The sequence below is a fragment of the Epinephelus moara genome, chromosome 16, assembly GCF_006386435.1.
Source record: "Epinephelus moara isolate mb chromosome 16, YSFRI_EMoa_1.0, whole genome shotgun sequence".
NCBI lineage: Eukaryota > Metazoa > Chordata > Actinopteri > Perciformes > Serranidae > Epinephelus > Epinephelus moara.
In genome coordinates this window covers 35,023,490-35,043,251 of record NC_065521.1, presented here as the reverse complement: position 1 = coordinate 35,043,251, position 19,762 = coordinate 35,023,490, and the positions used below count along the sequence as shown (strand labels likewise).

The following is a 19,762-nucleotide window of genomic DNA, read 5'->3' as shown; positions in this document are numbered from 1 at the left end:
TGACCCACTGAGTGGGACTACGAGGCACAGGTCCAGAGGCCCCCCTGGCCTTCACCTGTAAAATGCCCCTCAAATTAACTGACCAGGAAGAGACTCAAAATGACAGAGAGAGACACAAAAAGATACAAAGGAACTGCAAAGAGACACAAAATAAATAAACCATAAGAGACACATAACGACTACAAATCTGCCCATGTGGCTATCGTCTGATGACAATTTAGCTTTATACTAGCTTTTTTAAAATTGATCTGCATTTATATGCACAGAGATGAGCTGAAATGGCCATGCACAGATGAGGAAGTCTTGGTCCGGATGTTCACTTGCTTCATCTGGTCACCTAAAATATTGGGTGTTGCCCCTAGAGGCTTATCGTTGTCAGACCGATAGCGGCTAGGCTCCGATATTTAGGGGTTAAATGCTCTGGTAAATCTGCCTGTTAAGCCTTACATTTTTTTCTGTCTTTCTCTTTCTGTTTGTATATGGTTATCATCAACTGCTACTGCATACTAGGGATACATCATGCACGTTTACGGCTTCTTGACTTTTCCTGTCATACCAGTTCTACTTGTACATTGTCTTTATGGTGTGTGTGTATAGCGCAAATAGTTCTGGAGCATATTCCAGCTCGCATTTCACGGTAGCACAGGTTGCCACGTCTTCACATGTCGACACAGAACCACACACATGCACACATACACAGGCAAGTTAGACCCACAGAGGCCCAGGGAGAACTTAAAACCTTCTTGCTGTGAGGTGACAGTGTTAACTACTTCACCACTGTGCTGCCCTGAAAACTATAAGGGACACAAAAACAAACTGAAAACCAAACAGCCATAATGTAATTTTATGTTTTCTGATGTAAGATGAATATATTTTTTTCACTATACCAACAAACTATGTCTTTGCTCTGCAATGATTATCTGTTTCGAGCCATGAGACAGAAAACTCCACAGCAAAAACATTTTTAAACCACCCAATGCAATGTTTTATTGGAGAAACAGTTTTGTTTTTATTTGCTTTCCAATTAATACAATATACTAACTCTTTCTTATTGCAGCTGGTGCGTAACATCCAAGCAGCACAACCACTTCAACTCAAACACCATGTATTAGATCTAAACCTTAAAATAATACTGCTAATGTTGTGGGGCCTTTAGTGTCTTCACTCTGTATGGAAGAGAGATGAAATGATTAAGCATTAATAAGGATGTTTTTTGTGCCACCTATCTTTTAAATTAAAGTGCAGGCGTGTTTCTCTCTCACCTCTGACACTGAGGATTGTGGAGCATTCAGCCCGTCCGAGGGCGTTCTCTGCAGTGATAGTGTACTCCCCCATGTCTCTGGGGCCGACGCGGAGGATTAACATGGAGCAAACTCCACAAGTGTCGGAGATGTAGTAGTTGGTGTCAGTGTTTACGCTGATGTGATTTCGATACCACGTGATGCGAGGCCTTGGATTTCCCTTCACTGCACAGCTCATGTAGCATTCATAGCCTTTGGGTGCAGTGTGGAGCTTCAGAGGTACAATGAAGGTCGGAGCACATCGCAGGTCACAGTCCTTTCTCGTCGGTACGCTGACCACAAATTTTTCTACAAAGAAAGAAGACAACTTAAGAGATAAGATTTCCCTTAAGAGGTGACTGTGTGAGGTTGTTTGAAATGCAATATCTCACCCTTCTTCTTCTCTGTCCCGTAGGTCGGTGACTCCGAGGGTTCAGATACGCCCATGTCATTTTTGGCATACACCCGGAAATGATACTCCCTCCCGTGCATGATGTTGCAGACTGTGAACTTGTTATTGAAGAGTCTGTCAGCCACTGTGGTCCATGTGCGTTTGGTGGAGTCCAGTTTGGACACTATGTAGTGGAGGCGGTCGTCACGTTTCTCATCAGGAGAAGGATCCCATCTCACGGTCACTGTGCCGGGCACGTTTTCCTCCAGTTCTACCAGTCCAGGAGGCTTCGGATCATCTGTAACCACCATCAGTTTCACTCATCCTTTAACACACGTCTTTGACATTGAAAATATACATCTGAAAGGTCCAGTGTGTAGGATTTAGCGGGATGTATTGGCAGATATGAAACATAATATAATAAGTAAGTTTTCTTTAGTGTATAATCACCTTAAAATAGAATAATTTTGTTTTTGTTACATGAAACGAGCCCTTCAGCGATAAGCAGCATTGGAAAAACAATTTTTTTTAACACTAAAGGAATCCTACCTCACCACTAGATGCCACTACACCCCCCTCAATCTTACACACTGGACCTCCTTTTTTTGTTTTTTCTTTACCTGTGACTCTGACCTCTATACTGAATGTCTCCTGTCCTGCAAGATTTTTCACCAAAATTGAGTAAATGCCAGAATCAGAGCGCTCAGATGAGGGGATCAGCAGCTGGGATGAGCCATCAGAGTTACTGATTGTCACTCGTTTTGTCACGGGCACATTGTCCTTCAGCCACATGATATGAGGTCGTGGAGAGGCCTGTGGAAAAGAACTTTAGTAATATCTTGATTATTTCACGTGAAGTACAGTATGTCCTTTGGGTTTCTCTCCTGTTTAGTTTTGCCTCGGTTGTCACCAGTGAATAAATACAAAGTATAACTCTCACCTCAAAGTTTATTGTGATCCTGACAGAATTTCCCGCCCTCACCACCATGAAGCTCTTCATCTTGTGGTTTGTGAACTTTGGTCTCACTAGAATAACGAGAAAAGGCAATAGTGCTTTGGACAATATTTAACTTTACAAGGTTCATTTTAAAGATTAAGAAAAGACTGGTTAGTGATTCAGCACCCTGAAAATAGTTCTGTTAACACACAAAACCATACTGATCATGTATCAAGAAAATACAAATAATAAGAGCCAAACGGGATTATAAAGCAATTAAAAGGAAAGTTAACCCCCAAACTTTGCATCTTAAACTTTCTTCTAAATATTAATGCATAACTGCAACTAATCAGCAACATATTAAATTTCCAACATACCAGGCGAGGGCATTGCAACAACATAGTTGGCGAGCTCCTCAGGATCACTCTCTCCTCCATCATTATTGGCAATCACTCTCACCCAGTACATGCCCATGGACTTAAGGCCTTTCACACTGAAGGTAGTCGTGATGATGAGAGTGGTATTACAGCGGGACCATTCAATGCTCTCTGCAGGACGAATCTCGACAAAATATCCCTTCGCTTCATCCTGTATCCCTGGTTTCTCCTCAGGTTTGGTCCAAGTCAGGACCAAGTGGCTGTAAGACGTTTCTGTCACCTTCAGGCCTGTAACTTTACCAGGAGGCTCTGAGGTGCACAAAATTAAAAGCCATGTGATTTCAAATATCAAATGTTTAGACTATATACATTTTACTAGTAGAGATCTAATGATATAGGTGAAAATTTTCAATAATATCACATGATTTTAAGATTTGTACATGAATATATTTCGCACAATCTATTGTTAATTGGTGAGTGTAGCATTAAAAGCAGTTGCAGCACTTACTCTTTGGATCCCGTGCAAATACGAGCTCTGAGGGGTTGCTGAATTCACCAACTCCTGAGAGGTTTATGGCAGTGACTCTGAATTCATATTCCATTCCTGCCACCACATCTTTCACTGCATAATTCTTCTCTACAAGTAATTTCAGCAAAACAACAACAACAAAACATCAGTGTCACTGTCTTTAATGCCATGATATTGAACTACAGTCAAATAAAACCAAGTGCAGACCTTTTATTAGTTCATCCATGGCATTGACGACAGACCAGAGATTACTCCCCTTCTTGCGTTTCTCCAAAATATAGCCCAGGATACGTGACCCTCCTGTGTTAGTCGGAGAAGCCCAGGAAATGTTGATGCAGTCGTCAGATGCGCTGACCACCTTTGGAGGTGCTGGAGGGCCAGGAAACGCTGAAACATGCAGAAACAAAATCAGTCAGGGAGACTGAATCGGTCAGTAGCAATGCAGCACTGATTGATAAAAATCTATCAATAGAATAGGTATCTTTAAGAATTGGGTTATATTGTGGTCATGTTACAAGTGAAACAAGCTGCTTTGGCATCAGAGAACTGTGTTGCCTTTACAACAAAGGTAAATCCTTTGCTTTTTTGAAAAGGGCAATAAGCTTAGCATTCTTAAGCTGCTATTATTATTCACATTTTTTTTTGTCTCCCAAGTGTAAGAACAGGCTGTGTTTCTCTTATATTTGTTGTAAACTGAGCAAAAACACAGCAATGTAATTTGAATTTTACTAATTTATCAGAGGTACTTAGAGAGGCAGACAGACTGACATAACTGGTATTCAGTTATGTCTCATTCCTCACCAGTTCTGCAAAACATGGTGCAAAATAAGAGAGAACAAAGTACAGACCAGAAGCTATCAGGATGGTTAGTAATGGAGCACAGCAGGGGGCAGTAATGACACTGAATCTGCACATGGCTCTTTTTCACAGAGCCCATTTTGACATGTGACAGTAGGAAAGCAGGTGTGAATAATTCAATTAGCGATGGCTGAGCTCCATTTAGAGCACTGTCATGGCTTACTGGGACACTTGAATAAAATGGAGACCACCTTGATGTTATTAATAACACATCAAGACAAGTGAAGTCAGTTTTTTTAATATATGTAGCCCAGTATCATAAATCATACATTTGACTCAGGGCGCTTTACAATATGCACTACATAGGATATTCTCTATGCTTTTGCTACTATGACAAGCCAAATGTCTAAGGCCTAGCTTTGTGGTCTTGTGTCTATTAGAATGATATACTATATAGTTTCAACTATGACACCACATCTTCCATTTGGATTCAGTGATGTTAGAGCTTGTTAAAGACACAGCATATGTCCACCGGTCTCTACTGACATTTACCTGCTAAGCACGAGCTTAATTGGCACAAGCCACGCCTACCTATTAGGTTCCAAAGTGGAATCTGAGTACAGAGCCACCTACAGCCACAACTTGGGACATAAGTTGAAAAGACGACGGATAAAAGACGTTATAGGTTAATAAAACAGCTTTCGAGGACTCCGGGAATGTCTACAAAACAGTGGTAAGTGTTGGCGAACGACTTGTGGAGTTTTTCAAAGTTTGGTTGTCAAAGATGGAGGCATTAGCTAACGTTAGCTCTGTAGCTAACTGACGTTAGCTTCCCGTTAGCTAGCTCAATTAACCGTTACCGTTATTGTTAAAGTCTCAAATATAAAAACGGCTTTCACATGAAAGGTACAAACTTGCTAATTCTACATGAACTTTTTTACTCTCTCTTTGTTTATGTCCAGTTTATTATCTTGGGTTTCCTGTCAGGGATTGTTTTAATTACTATAAAAACAAACAGGTGGGGAAACGGATGTTAGACTGCATTATGTAATGTTAGCTAGCTAGCTTAAAGTTTAGATGTTAGCATTCTAATGCTAGTACAGTACACCTGCTAAGCACATTAGGCTTGTTAGGGAGCGGTTAGGAAACCAATGGTATCCTTAGCAGGTATATGCTAACCACATAATTACATTATTTACCACATAATTTACTGGATAAAGGTACTAGAGTTATGTGTAAAATTGATACACAATAAATACAAACTCCATCAGTTGGTGTGCATTATTTGCAGTGTTCATAACTGATCCCTTTGGTTCACTTGTGATCAGTATCAAGATACCTAACGTTAATTCAATAGTTTAACGATAAAACAAAAAAGTTAATAAAGAAGTTTTAAACACCAGGGCCCAGTTGTGCAGAAGTATTCTAATAGGATTTTAGCTATCATATATGAACAAACCTAAAAAATTGGTTGTTTTCCAAAGGGGAAAAACTAATCTGAAATTGGATTAGATCATGTAATCCAGTCTTGGTTTGGATCTGGATCAAACCTTTTTAGGAGGATGAGGATACCTTTCATCTAAAAACTTCTGGATTTCCCTGATCCCAGCAGAAGGGTGGATTTCAGGGGCAAAATGTAAGAAAACTTTTAAATTGGTCAAATATATATCTACATTTGTCATATTTTGCATTTGATTTGTTTATCAGTTACTGTGATAAAGTAGATAAAGTAGACATTAGCCAGCCTATTAAGTCTTTCAGTACAATAGAGTAAAAAAATAATAATAATAAAAGCATATTGTCCCTGTAAAATAATTCCCCAAATAGCAAAAGTTAGGCCTATTTACAGTTACAGTCTCCATTTTCTCATTGTCAGCGCCTATGGCAATAAGTTGTAATTGCAGTGCATTTGTTGGCAGACTGCCTACATTGTGATGTGTACCCCCATTAAGAGCATGGTTATCTGGATCTGGTAATCCGGAAAAAAGTTTATATCTGGAACAGGGTGATCGAATCCAGTGTTGCTTTGAAAAAATGACACAAAAGTAGGATGGATTAGCTGATCCTGGATAACAAAAGATGGGATTTCCAAAGACTATTTTTTGTTAACAATTGGGCCCAGATCAAGAGAAAATACATGTTTGAGAAGGGGAGACCCAAACTTCTGTTCTTTGGTCTGCTGATAGACTAAGGCAAGATTAAAGACCTGCTCTGTGGCTAAACCAGCAGCAACAGAGTTTGTCTAGTATCTAAACTAAATGTTACTTTTTTCCAACAGCTGCAACTTGTGGAGACAAACTTGATAGTGACCTTGGAGAGGGCTTCACACTTGTCAAGGACGACTGCCAACTCCAGCCGTCTTATAGACCGTTAAGGCTGATGGCCTAAATGGAGAACTTCTACAACACATCGCCACCATGAAGGAAGACATCAAATAGTAAGTGCAAGTCAGTTATGCTTTCATTATGTTGTTTTGTTTGTGTTGGGTCGGCCGCCGTGCCGCAGAGGACCTGTGCTTGTTCTGACCTTGTCGCCTTTCCTACTGTTTTTTTCTTCGTTGGCTGTTGTGTAGTCAGGACGCTTAACTATGTGACATTTTCTGTCTGTCATAGATCTGGGTGAATATTAGATGTATTGGTAAGAGAAAAATAGGCGTTTGAGTTTTTCTTGTCACTTCACAATAACAGAGCTCAGTTGTATTAAGTTAAAGTTCAGTAGGTGCAGTTTATCCTCTATTACATCCCTGTCTTTAGGATGATAGTGGGGCAAACTGATTCAACAGATATCATACAAGTACTAGCTTGGCTCACCTAGCATGCCGGCTTGCATCTCATCAGTCTCCATCGCTTCACTTATACCCTCTGCAGTCACGGCCCGGATACGGTAGCAGTATTTCCGACCACGGTCCACATCTATGTCGCGGTAGCTGGACACACCTGTGATTTCCCCTAATTTCTTCCAGGTGTTTCGTCCAACCTGCTGTCGCTCCATTATGTAGTTAATCACAGGTGAGCCACCATCATCCTTCGGAGGCCTCCACCTGAATTCAATAGATGTTGCTGAGCTCTCCATTACCTCTGCAGGACCCAGCGGTGGAGAGGGTTTGTCTGAAACATCAAAGAAGTGTTAAAGCTTGGAAACCCTTCCTAACTACTTATATGTGTAAGAGGGAATGCTGCATTTATACGAGGGGAAACAGCAGAGATAATCATGGTAAAATCTGACAACTGTGATGCTGGCAGCAATGACAGATGGTTGGAGCATAATAACTTTTGTCAAGCAGTGAAATGTGTTTTCCAAACACATCTTTAACCTGTCACATTGTCACCAACTGGGATTTTGCTTCAAGTAGAACAAAACTTTTTTTCTCAGTCGGTAGTATGATAGATTGAGAGCTGCAGTTGGAGAGTAAGTGTCTAAATCTGTCCAGGCACAGATGGGCTCAGTGAAATGTGGCCCCCTTTTTCACCTGATAGAGAAAATACTGGCCTGATTTTTGCAATTATGTGGATGAGCTATGAAGCATTTAACAACACTGCTGTTTGCTGTTCTGTAGATCTTACCAGAGTAAAGTACTTCTTATTACACAGTTGCTGCACAAATCACATCTTTGGCATTTTTAAAGATTAGATTTGTCTTGAAGGAGTTAGATGTTGAGTTAATTATTTCTTTTGAAATGGTGTGACATTTTTATTGTTGTGTTTTATATATTTAGGCGATAGAGAGACTTTTCTGTATTGAATATCAGCATTGTCCCTCATTCACTCACCAAGCACAATTAGCTGTGAAATAGCCTCAGTGAAGCCGTGTTCGTTCTTGAGCTTGATTTTGATCTCTCCCGTATCCTTTCTCTGGCACCTGATCAGGAGCAGGCGGCTGTGACTTGCAGAATTCTCTAGCTTTGTGTTGTTGTCCTCTAGGAGCTCTTCTCCCTCTCTGTACCACTTAATCTTTATGGGTTCGTGGCCAACAAAATGCAGTTTGAAGAAGACGTTGTGCCCCACTTTAACTGTCACAGGCTCAGTGAACGCAACAAGGTCTTCAGGGTCAAACCTTGGGGGATCTAAAAGGAAAGGGGCCAGTCAGGGTCATTGATACGTTAAAAGGCATTTAGCTGTGATCTGATCCTGACCTGTGGCTGTGAATATAGATGTATATGTTTTCCCCCTCTCCAGTTATACTGCTTAATATCAAAAATCATTATTATCATGACTAATTACAAACCTTTGACGTTGATCATTGCCTCAGTTTTACGACCATCTGCCTCAAAGCGGTATTTCCCAGAGTGCTCTTCATTGCACCTGATTATGACTAATTTATGGATCGCACCATCTTTAGTGACAGAGAAATTGTCATCTGGCAGTATCTGATAGGAAAAAGGAGCAGACAGATTGAAGTAAACAAATCGAGCAACAACAGTTAATTAGTTAATCAAATCAGAAACACTCCATGGCCCACAGGGCTTGGTATTCGACTTTGTTCTGTCCTAAATAGGCTCGGAGTGTCTGAACATCTGTCAAATGTTTGAGGTACAACACAGATGAACACATAGCTTTTAAAAGCTGTGGTGATTTCCAATTACCACTATCAAGAAAATGATAATGCGCCTTTTTTACATGCGCCTCACATCTGAAAGTGAAAATGACCGAAACCAGAGGTGTGTATTTTAGCAGTGTAGCATGCTGTCGCTACCCTTGAAACATTGCTTTTGATATATGAAGCCCAGTTACTGGAATAATAATGATAGTAATCACTTAATATATAATCCCTTTCTTGACAGACAGGGACACAGTATCAAAGAAAATGATGAGTTTGACCTTTACGACTGACCTTTTTGCCGTCTCTGAACCAGGCTCCCTCACAGTCCTCACTGCTGAGCTTACATGTTAACTCAGCAGTCTCACTGATGACAGCGTTGACATCAGTCAAGCCACAGATGAATTGAACTCCTGGATCTAACACACACACACACACACACACACACACACACACACACACACACACACAGCAGTGAATAGGCATTATGATTACTTTAACTTGCATCCAAAAGCAGTTTCACAGTGCAAATAATAATAATCATAATTATTATTTTTTTATTCATTTGCTTTTTCCGGATAGTTTTTAGTTTCTGCTGGAAGTCTGTTTTGCTCTGTCGGTTTCTTACACATGCTACAGTATTTTTAAAACATACTTTTAATATTTAATGTGTATTAGTTTGTTGACAGATAATTGACTCGCTCTTGCCATAACCATTAATATTACAGTAAATTAAGATGACAAAACAATTTGGTCTTGCAGTTTATATGCCAAAGGCAAACGCTCTTGCACGTACAGTTATAATTCTGTATTTTGTGGTTAAGTAATGATTATCTTTTACGAGTCTTTCTGTATCCGGTGGCTGCATGAAATTCCAAGCTCTCAATTCATTATAAAATGCAAAAATCATATAAATACATATGGGTTTAGGGTACTATACCAATTTTACATCTTAAAAATTGTAATAATGAGAAGTTTAACATGTAACCAGCAGATATAGACTAACTTTGATGTGTAAATTAGTACTTTGATTGCTGGAGTATCAGGAGGAGATGCATTCAGCTGAGGCCCCTTCCTGTGATTGATTTGTGACATCTTTTCGGTTACTTACCAATCACCACATCTTCTATCAGTGGGCCTTGTCTTTTACGCCTTGAGTGTTTGGCAGTGCTGGTTGCATCCTCAGTCTCGTCACACTCATGGTGGTCTTCAGGATGTTTACTTTCACCTTTTTTAAAAATGAAAATATACAGCCCTGAACTTCACAAACACACAGTAATTGAAAATTATACCATTATAACACCCTGAGAAGGTGTACAAATAATGTCTACAGTGACAGGGTTATACAGTATGTGGGTCACTGCAGACACTTCAACTCGCCACAGCAATGATGGCAGTTTCGCAAGATGATGAAACACACTAGTGGTTGCCAGATTTGTGTAAACACAACAAGAATACACATGTTTATGAGTGACAACCTTGCTTTCCACATATTAAGTTTTTGCAACAATATGAACTGCTTCAGACCACTTTTGGTCTCTTACCATTGACTGCTTTCTGTCGCCTTTTTCTTTTCTTTGAAGAACGTAAGCGCTTGACCTGGCCGGTAGAGTCCCCATCCTCATCCCTGTGACCTGCTCCCTTGTCACTTGCTCCATCGTCACTCGCTCCATCGTCACTTGCTCCATCGTCACTTGATTCATCTTCTCGTGCTTCATCGTCTCCTGCTTCACTGTCACGTGCTTCATCGTCACGTGCTTCATCGTCACCTGCCAGTCCATTTTGATCTTGCTCTAGAAGCAGAGCAGCAAAGGCTTGAGACATCTCACTGAGTTATCACGCAACTGAAGAAAAGGACTCTGTGCCAGCTGTTTTCATATCATCACAGTCCTTCACAAGTCCATTTTTAAAACAACACACAATTTCTCCACCAGCGGGTGAATTTCACTGACGTTTAAATCTACATTTCACCAAATTAAAGAGAAAATAGTGCTGTTAGCAATGCTCCAGATGCTCACTCGGGCTTGTACATTTCAAATGATTGAAATGTACAACAACTTTCAGATCATTTTTTTTTGTTTCGGCCTGAAATGCAGCCTCAAATAAAAAACAAAGGACAAAATGTATACCCTCCTTAGGGCCAACAACAGAGGTATCGCAGGCGTTGCAAACTCTGTAATCAAACTAGTAATTTATTTTTGAAAAAACAGACACAAGAAAACAGAACTGGACAAATTGCTGCAATAAAAACTGTTTGTTCTGTCAGTACTTTGCTATATAACATATCTGACACGAATGTGACTAATCTTGAGGGAGTAACTGTGACACATAGTCAATACACTACATTTTGTTTCTTACCAGGTGTGGGATGTTTCCAGTGGACCTTCCTTGTGCTCTTTCGCTGTTTGACAGACCCAGTAGAGTCTTTATTTCCAGCAGCATCTGTCACTTCATTTTGACTTGTGGCAAATGTTTGATTCTGGTTGAACACTGCATCAACACTTCTGCCACTGGACTCTGCAAGGACACAACACACATTCAAAAGAATCAACAGAAAAGAAATAAGGATGTTAACTGGGCACATTTTGAAAAGAAATAGACCATTTACATAAATATGAATAATATCTTACCAATTTGTTCATATTCTGTCTCTTGACCATTTTTTATGTATCTTGAATTATTGGTAGATCTGGTGAAGACTTCGTTCTCTTCATAATATCCTTCTTCATCTGTATCTGTGGCACAGTAGGTCAATTATATTAAAATAGTTCATCTTTAATCTCTGCTCTCCTTGTGTGGTCATGATAATGTTACCCATTTGGTAATTTAAATTTACAGATGTAATTTAAAAGTAATTGATTACATATTTTAAAAGAATCAAAATGGATGTGCCTTTTTTTTTTTGCTAAACATTGGTACAAAGAAAAATAAACCCATCAGGAAGGGATGCTGAATTGGGAGGTAAACAGCTGATTATTTATCATCACAATTCATGAAATTCATAAAATTTGACAGTGAAGCCGGATATGCATTGAATCAATGGCATTACTATGGCGCAGGCTCTGCGTAGATGCTTACTCTATGCTGTAGCTGACGCCATAGCCTGCTGTACACCTTCCCAGAATTGCAACTACACATTTTGGCGACACAGACCCCCTGTTTATTTTTGTAAACTAAAAACAATTTCCCTCAGTGGAAATGAAGCTTCTCCTTACTTTTATTTCACAGATAAGAAACAATTATTTGTGAAGACAATGAAGTCCCCACAAAATAGTCTTGTGTGATTTATCCTGGCTTCATGTGAGTAGAGGAAAAGTCAGCTAACAGCTAGGCTAATTTATGCAATGTAAGCTGTCATAGGCTTATGCTAATAAGATTAGCATGTTGTATATGTGGGGGAAAAAAGGTGTCTTGCATAAGACAGTTGTTTTGTTGGAGAACATTGTGAGTTATAATGGAGCTAAAGTTTGTAATGTTACCTTTGTTGAATGTTGCTGTTGTTCCTGGCTTCATATGAGAAGAGGAAAAAGTCCGCTGACAGGTAGGCTAATTTATGCAATGTAAAATGTCATAGGCTTATGCTAACAAGATAAGCATGTTGTATTTGTGGGGAAAACATGTCTAAAAGGCAGTTGTTTTGTTTGTGAACCTCAATGGAGCAGACTTTTGTACTTTTGCTTAATGTTATTGTTATTAAGTCATGTTTTAAATGTGATTGAGATGTATTTTCAGTTAATCAAACTTTAATTTTAATCAAACTTTACTGCACTTTACAGAAACTTAGCTTTTTAGATGTGTAATTGCAGAGTGACACCCCACTGCACAATGTTAAATGCTCAAAACGGCCACTTGTGTGGAGCCGACATACAGCTATAAGTCAGTGTTTACATAAAAGCACCCTTCACAGTGTGTGACACTTAACCCAAACACTGAAGGGCAAAGACCGTTTTAAGCTGACAGCCAAGCATGACAAAAGTTAATCCACTCTCTTCCTCTTTTGAAATAACAAAAGTAAAGTAGCAGCAAGTCTGCATTTCTTTTTCATTAGCACAACTTTTACGGTGAAAATACATTGTTAGGCATAGATCGAACTTTACCTGTTACCTTGTCAAAATCCGCTTGACCAGATCTGCTGTGTTTCTTGTTCTTGGGGTCATCTACTATCTGTTGAGCTCCTGCTTGTGTTACACACCCTGACACATCCAATTTTGTTTCTGTGCCATTTTCTCTTGAGTTTTTGATCTTGGCTTCTTCTTGTGTCACACACCCTGAAACATCCAATTTTGTTTTTGTGCCATTTCCTCCTGAGTTTTTGATCTTGGCTTTCTCTTTGCTCCCTGTTGGCTCAGACAGGGTGCTGGCTTTTACAGCATCAGGCATGTCATCGTTTACTGCTCCACTGTTTCTACCCGGTCCAGTGGCTGCACTTATTTCACCATCTCTTCCATTTGTGATTAAAGTCTTTCCCTCTTTCAGTTGTCCTTCTCCGTGTTTTACTTTTACAGCTGCTAAAATCTTCTCTATCTCCTCTCTGTTTTTTATTTGTTGCTCTCTGGCCACCTTCTCAAGGTCGATCCGTGCTCCACCAGCCAAGGTAGTTTTACGAGCTCTCTTCCGTCCAGAAGATGCAGGGTCACTCTCAGCTTAGAGGATTTGAAATACAACATACATGACACATCACTCATGATTGTGGCAGCAATTAGGATCACTTCAGCACACAGTGACAAATTGGTTTTTGGTGTACTATATTGTAAGGTGTTACCTTGAACAACCAGCCAGGCACTGCAGGACTTTATGCCAGCCACAGCTGAATAGATGCCTTTGTCCAGCTGGGTGCAGTCCTTGATCAGCAGCCTGTGGATCAGTTTGTGGTCTGAAATGGTTATGCTGTATTTCTCTCCATCCTCCAGGGTGCTGCCCTTGCCCATCCATGTGATCCTGGGGAGTGGGTGTGTCAGGACACATGCAAAGAGGGCATCCTCTCTTTCTTGAACTTTTAGCTCCTGAATTTTGATCACAAAGTCCACATTGGAAACTGTAAAAGCAACACAAAGAAGTCAGTGAACCAAACCATATATCTGTTTGTTACACAACTGTACGTGTAGACCCGTACAGTGTGTGTGTTTGTGTAGTGTATCATCTCTGAAGCAGAAAAATCTATATGTATTAATAAATCAACTTTTCTTACTTTTGTGTAAAGCCCTTTGCATGCCAAGTCTGTTATTTTTGTATGTTTTTTTAAATCGGTCATCTGATAATAATTGTTATGCACAGAAACCTTCCACACTGAGTCTGATGTTTTTTTTTGTTTTGTTTTGTTCAAATCATTGCAGAAAAAACTCAGGCTGCCCCTTGAAAGTTAGAGGTTGGAATCATTAGTCGGAAATCCCTCAGTCAACTGAGATTGCTTCAAGTCAAGCAGCCATTTTTTTTAAAAAATGTTTTATTGCTAGTCAGTGTGCTGTGCAGTGTACTCCTGGGAACGTTTTGGTCCTCAGATTTTGCTGCAGAGTGAGCGCTCTTGTCTTGGTAAATACAGCTGCGAACTTGAAGCAGCAGCACAGAGGAAGGGAGCGAGGATCTTCTCTCTTCTCATTGGAAGTGGTGAATTTACTGCTCAATATGACTTTGTTTGATATCTAGTGTTGGCAAAAAAATTTGCACATTTTCAGTCCATTGTTATAACAGTTAGCTTGTTTACTATATTACATGAATACTGTTGTCACACTGTAAGCCTTGCTGAGCTCTGTTCAAAGTTTAAAACTTAAATAGAACAAAGAGTTGAATATTTGTATTAAATGGACAAATCCGATTCAACTACCATAATTCTGAGTCGGGTACAGCCCTAGAAAATACACAATTAATGACAAAATGTCAAGAAGCAAGGGAGCAACCATGCTTCTTTTCACTAGAGTTACCTCCCTCGCTGTTGCCACTCTCTTGACACCTCTGGCATTTGGCACCGTGGTTTCCTAAAGGGGCTGAGCTGTCCTCCCTCTCCGTATCCACACTGTCTCTCACTTTCTTAATCCCTCTCTGTCTGTGTGCAGTCCTCATCCTCTAAAATATCCTCATCATCATCATCCACCTGAATATTACTATATGACCTGTTGGTGAGTTATGAAATCGACCCATGCACCCTGTTCCTCTCTTGTATTGCGCATGTGTCCCGCCACCACATTTTCTTCACTGCCTCTTTCTTGGTTGGACAACTGTCCCAAACAACTTTGATGTGAAAAACAATTCTGCAGTTCGGTATTTATTTTTAACCATGTGACAATTTCGGATGAAAAATACAGACTTGGTGTATGATGGCTTGAAGTAATACAGTTAGAGCATATAGTGACATTATTAGAGATTAAGCGAGGAAAGGAATAACTCTACAAGACCTTTGTCCTTTTCACTGTTGAATAGTTAAAAACTGTTTTTAAAACGATAATCTTGCCAATATGACATGGACCTTAAAGGAACTGTTGAAATTAGTATTTTCAGATATTGACACACTGGATAGATACACATGGACAACAGCAATAGTTTGATTTCTAAACAGATAAAATCCATTGTATTTCTTGAACCTACGTTTGAACTCTGTGGAGAGAAGTGTCTCCTCTTCATTCACCAGATTCAGCCCTGTGTCGAGGAGGTTGCCCTCTTTATCCACCTGATTGAGCCCCGTGCCCTTTTGCGTCAGCTCCTTAACATTTTGATCCTTCGACCTCCCAGCACTCTTCAGGCTGTGTCTCTCTGTTGTGTCTTCATCATAGGGAATTGCTCCTTTCTGCCAAGTACACAGAGGAGTTACAGACAGAATAAAAATATTTGATATTATGACGATAGAAAAGATTCTTTCAATACATATAATATTGTGCACAATGAATATCATGTCACTGGAGGGCCCTCATTTAAAAGCCATTCCTTCCTCTGTAATAAATACCGTACATTTACTCATTAGTAAGCAGTAAAGTGACTTTACCACTTATGCATAATTGTCATTTTGCATTATCAGTGCCAGGAGAAGTCCATCTTTAAAATATGGCACATTGCATTAGCAAACAGCAGTGTACATACCACAGACACTCCTTTGTTAGCTTCACTGTAGGAATTTTTGAGGGCACTATATAGTGTGCAATTCAGAATTTAATTTCTCAGCATTCACACACTGTATGCAGCAAATAGGGAGCGATTACAAACACAGTCAGTGTAATACTTAATAATTAAAAGGCTAAAGACCTCTTAATCTGTCTCACTGTGCATCATTAAGCTCAATTTCCAGCTCTGATAAAGTGCAGCCATGTTTTTTAAACATAATTATACCTGTTTTCTGATATTGAAAAGAGATTAAACAGCAGATTGAGATGGGAGTCAGAGACATCATGGGAGTGAGAGAGTCTGAAGTGATGAGATGAAATGAGAAATGGAAATGAATGTTACATTTTTAGTAGAAAATATTTCAAATGCAGTTCTTTTTACACAGATTTGAACTGATTCTGATTCTTCTAACTGCATTTGAACGATGAAGTTATCACAACGCACAGTAAGATGCTATATTGGGTAAATAATCAGAATGAACAGAGATTATTAATCTCTGCCACATCTGTGAAATAACAAATCCATCACAGCTTGTTTAAGAACTGCACAGATGATTTAGCTGGAGATAATGCATCTTCTTTGAGAGCCAGCCGTACCTTACACTTATTTTGCGCCCTCTCCTCCTTCTTCTCTTCCAGTTTCTTGAGAATCAAATGTAAGTTTGAAACACCAAACTCAGAACAGATGCGCTCGTAGTCCTTTCTGTCAGCGTTCAGCATCGCGTCCCAGAATCTTTCATCATTTTCCCCGTCTCCTTTTTCATCTACTTTACTAAAGATATCAGGCAAATGTAAAAACATGTTTATGGCCAGACAGGGATCAGTGATAAAATCACAATATGCAGAAATATCTGGTTAATTATTTTGATAATAATATCTGTTTTCTTACCTTTTCCGCAGCAGTTTTCTGAAGTCTGATGGGTTTTTGGAAGCTAAACAAAGCAAATGCAGCTCAAGTTGGTTAATTATGTCTTTTACAGCTATTCTCCAGATTTTAAGTCAAGTAAAGTTATAGGGGAACTACACATTGTTTTACACCTTTTTTCAATAATTACTTACAGACTTTACGATTCCCTGACATGCACAATCAAAACCAATATTTGCAATCATGTTTACTGCATGAACTCTTACCCTCAATCACATTTAATGTTGTTGTGCAGACAGCTTTACCATATTCGTTTGCAGCATAGCATTTGTATGTATCTGTTTCCGCACCAGACACTTTGTGAATCTAGAAACACAAATAACATGCGACATGGCAAGTTGTCAGATGCACAGATTGGATTCACACATTTTAACGTAGATTTACTGTGCTGTATGAGCAGTAAATACTCAAAGGGCTTTCACTGTTGTGAAATTATTTACCCACCTCAAATATGTGCTCTCCAGTTGCTTCATCATATTTAGTCTGAAATTTTTGCTTGTCTGATATAGGGGCTTTAGCTCTTCTCCATGTCACCTCTGGTTTTGGATCCCCTTTCACCATGACCTTGAAAACAGCTAATTTCCCTGTGGGATACATGTGAATATTGCATCTTTATTTTTTCATAGTTTGAACATTAGTCATTTATTGTCTTGCACCTCTTTTAAGTGACTATACAGTGGCATAGATGTGTCAGTTTTAGTGCTCTGCTATAGTGAACCCACCTTCCTTAATAGTTACTGGAGCAGGTTTACTCTGGAAATCTGGGGTGCTTTTTCCCTCTGGTATGTTCACTACATACTGCACGATCATTACTCCAGGAGTCTTAGATCTCCTCCGGATGACAGCTAAATGAAGCCAGCAAAAATAATTATAAAAACAACCATATTAGTTAATGAGCATAGTAAAGGACTTTACAACCTCAAATTAAAACTAAAACAAACCAAAAAATAGTCACACCAAGTGGAGCGTGCTGCTTCTGGTAGAAATAAACAGATTTATTTTTTGCTACCAGCAGATGTCAGGAATGTCAAACATATTCTCAGACATGCTTGAGTGTGTGAATGAGTCCTGACATTAACATTAGCTTTCAGACGACTCAGTGAACGGGCAATGTTGTACACAAATCTCAGATACACTTCAGCAAATGATAGCTGCCAAGTGTCAGCTATTGTTTTGCATGTGTGCCAGCTTATTGATGACTAGCATCAATTAGGATAGTGATGTTTTAGACAAAGGGGGATTTTGATTTGGGGTGAACTGTCCCTTTTTAAATGACTCAAAAGTATTAATTAATAATCAAAATAGTTGCAGATCAATATTCTGTTGACCAATCAGTCTACCAGTCGTTTCAGCTCTAGTATGCATATTCAATACAGTGTTCACAAAGTTAAATGAAAACGATGCAAATAAATCCACTCAAGCATTTCAAACAGCAGTGCAGGAAATCTACGCTGTGATCCTCTGCCCACTTCCTTTGCTGCCGAATGTTTTCTTATCAGGCTTTGGATGTGCAAAGATAGAGGATCACACAGGAGTCGATGAAGAACAACATTAATCCGGGGATTAATGATTATTATGACAAGGACTGAAATAGGAGAACGGCCACCCTGTCAAAGGTATAACAGAGGGCGACTGATTTGACAAGATAGTAAATAGATATTTCATGTTGTCAACACAAAGACAGGACAGGCCACAGGCAGACACAGTATTCAATAATACCTAATGTATTATTCAGTATTTATTCCATTATTCATAATAATGGATGTAGCTCAGTATTGCATTCAAACAGTACAGTAGTGCATGGAGACCTCAAAAAACATTCCGTGTTTGTCTACTAGAAAAAAGCCCGGCTCTTTTATTTCACCTGACTTGCTGCCAGACACCTCATTAAAACGCTGAATGTATTGATGAACGAGGGAGAAACCTGGGTGAAAAGAAATTACACCAGATCAGTTAGAGGTACATGAGTGAATGCTATGCTATGGCTGTAGGATATGAAGTGGTGTATCTATACAATGCGTGTCCAACAGAAGCTGTTCGTTATTAGCTGCCTCTGTGAAATTACAGGCCGTGTCCTGCAGGCATTTCCTTTATATTTGCAGAAATGATTATCCACGCCCAGTGAAGCATTTATTTGCCTTTTTACTTTTTGGTGTATGAGACTGATAGATGGATAGAGATCGAGGGAAAGAAGTGAGAGAGAGACAGAAGTAATTGAGTGAGAGACTGAAGACGGAAGTGACCCAGTCAGACATAATGTGGAAAAGGAAAGCTCATAGAGGCCTGAATAAACTGAAGCACTGAGAGGGTCACAGTAAAGGGCAGCAGGCAGGCAACCTTAATCCAGGGATGTTTTCTTCTCATCCCTTAGTTTATCACTGAAGCCTGAGAGAGAAGACCTTTAGTCAACTGGCTTTTCAAAGTGCCTGTCAGCTGGGCAAACTCCAACCGGCATAGTTTCTATGAATTTTATAAGTTACTGAAGATGCTGTGCATCATGTGGCTGGAGTGAATATTTTCATGTTTCATTGACTTTTACAGGTGCCGTGTATGTCAAAGTAGTTTCAATGATAAAGCTATGAACCTGCAGTTACTGGTTTTTTTTGCCATTTGGGGGCAGCAGAAACATGTTTGTAACACAACATTGACATGTTAACACCTTTTGAGCTTGATTCAAACCTGTTGACAAATGACCTAGAGTTGTCTTGCTTTGGTCCGAATTAGGGACTCATTTGTTATAAAGTTGTATAATTGCCTAGAGCTGGTTCGTGTTCTCAGGGCAGCATTTACAAGCGGAAGAAGAGTACACTTGCAAGATAAATGTGACACTTTCTAATGTCACAATGGAGGGACAACTACGCAGGTTGATTTTAGCGCTGCTCATCGTGGACTATATTGCTG

The 19,762-nt window shown here is 39.6% G+C and overlaps 1 protein-coding gene across 1 annotated transcript; it reads right to left on the bottom strand.

The window, feature by feature from the left end:
* Positions 1 to 1,137: 1,137 nt before the first annotated feature.
* LOC126402344 (immunoglobulin-like and fibronectin type III domain-containing protein 1) lies at positions 1,138 to 17,671 on the bottom strand. The gene is made up of 20 exons (XM_050064244.1): positions 17,584 to 17,671; positions 16,826 to 16,868; positions 16,534 to 16,708; positions 15,428 to 15,626; positions 13,611 to 13,883; positions 12,946 to 13,491; positions 11,207 to 11,365; positions 10,393 to 10,641; positions 9,960 to 10,076; positions 9,143 to 9,267; positions 8,537 to 8,678; positions 8,082 to 8,375; positions 7,123 to 7,419; positions 3,722 to 3,901; positions 3,494 to 3,622; positions 2,986 to 3,294; positions 2,612 to 2,697; positions 2,292 to 2,484; positions 1,673 to 1,969; positions 1,138 to 1,589 (listed from the first exon to the last, which is right to left on the bottom strand). The coding sequence occupies exons 1-20, from the start codon at positions 17,669 to 17,671 to the stop codon at positions 1,198 to 1,200; spliced, it is 4,293 nt and encodes a 1,430-aa protein (XP_049920201.1). The 3' UTR covers positions 1,138 to 1,197.
* Positions 17,672 to 19,762: the final 2,091 nt, after the last annotated feature.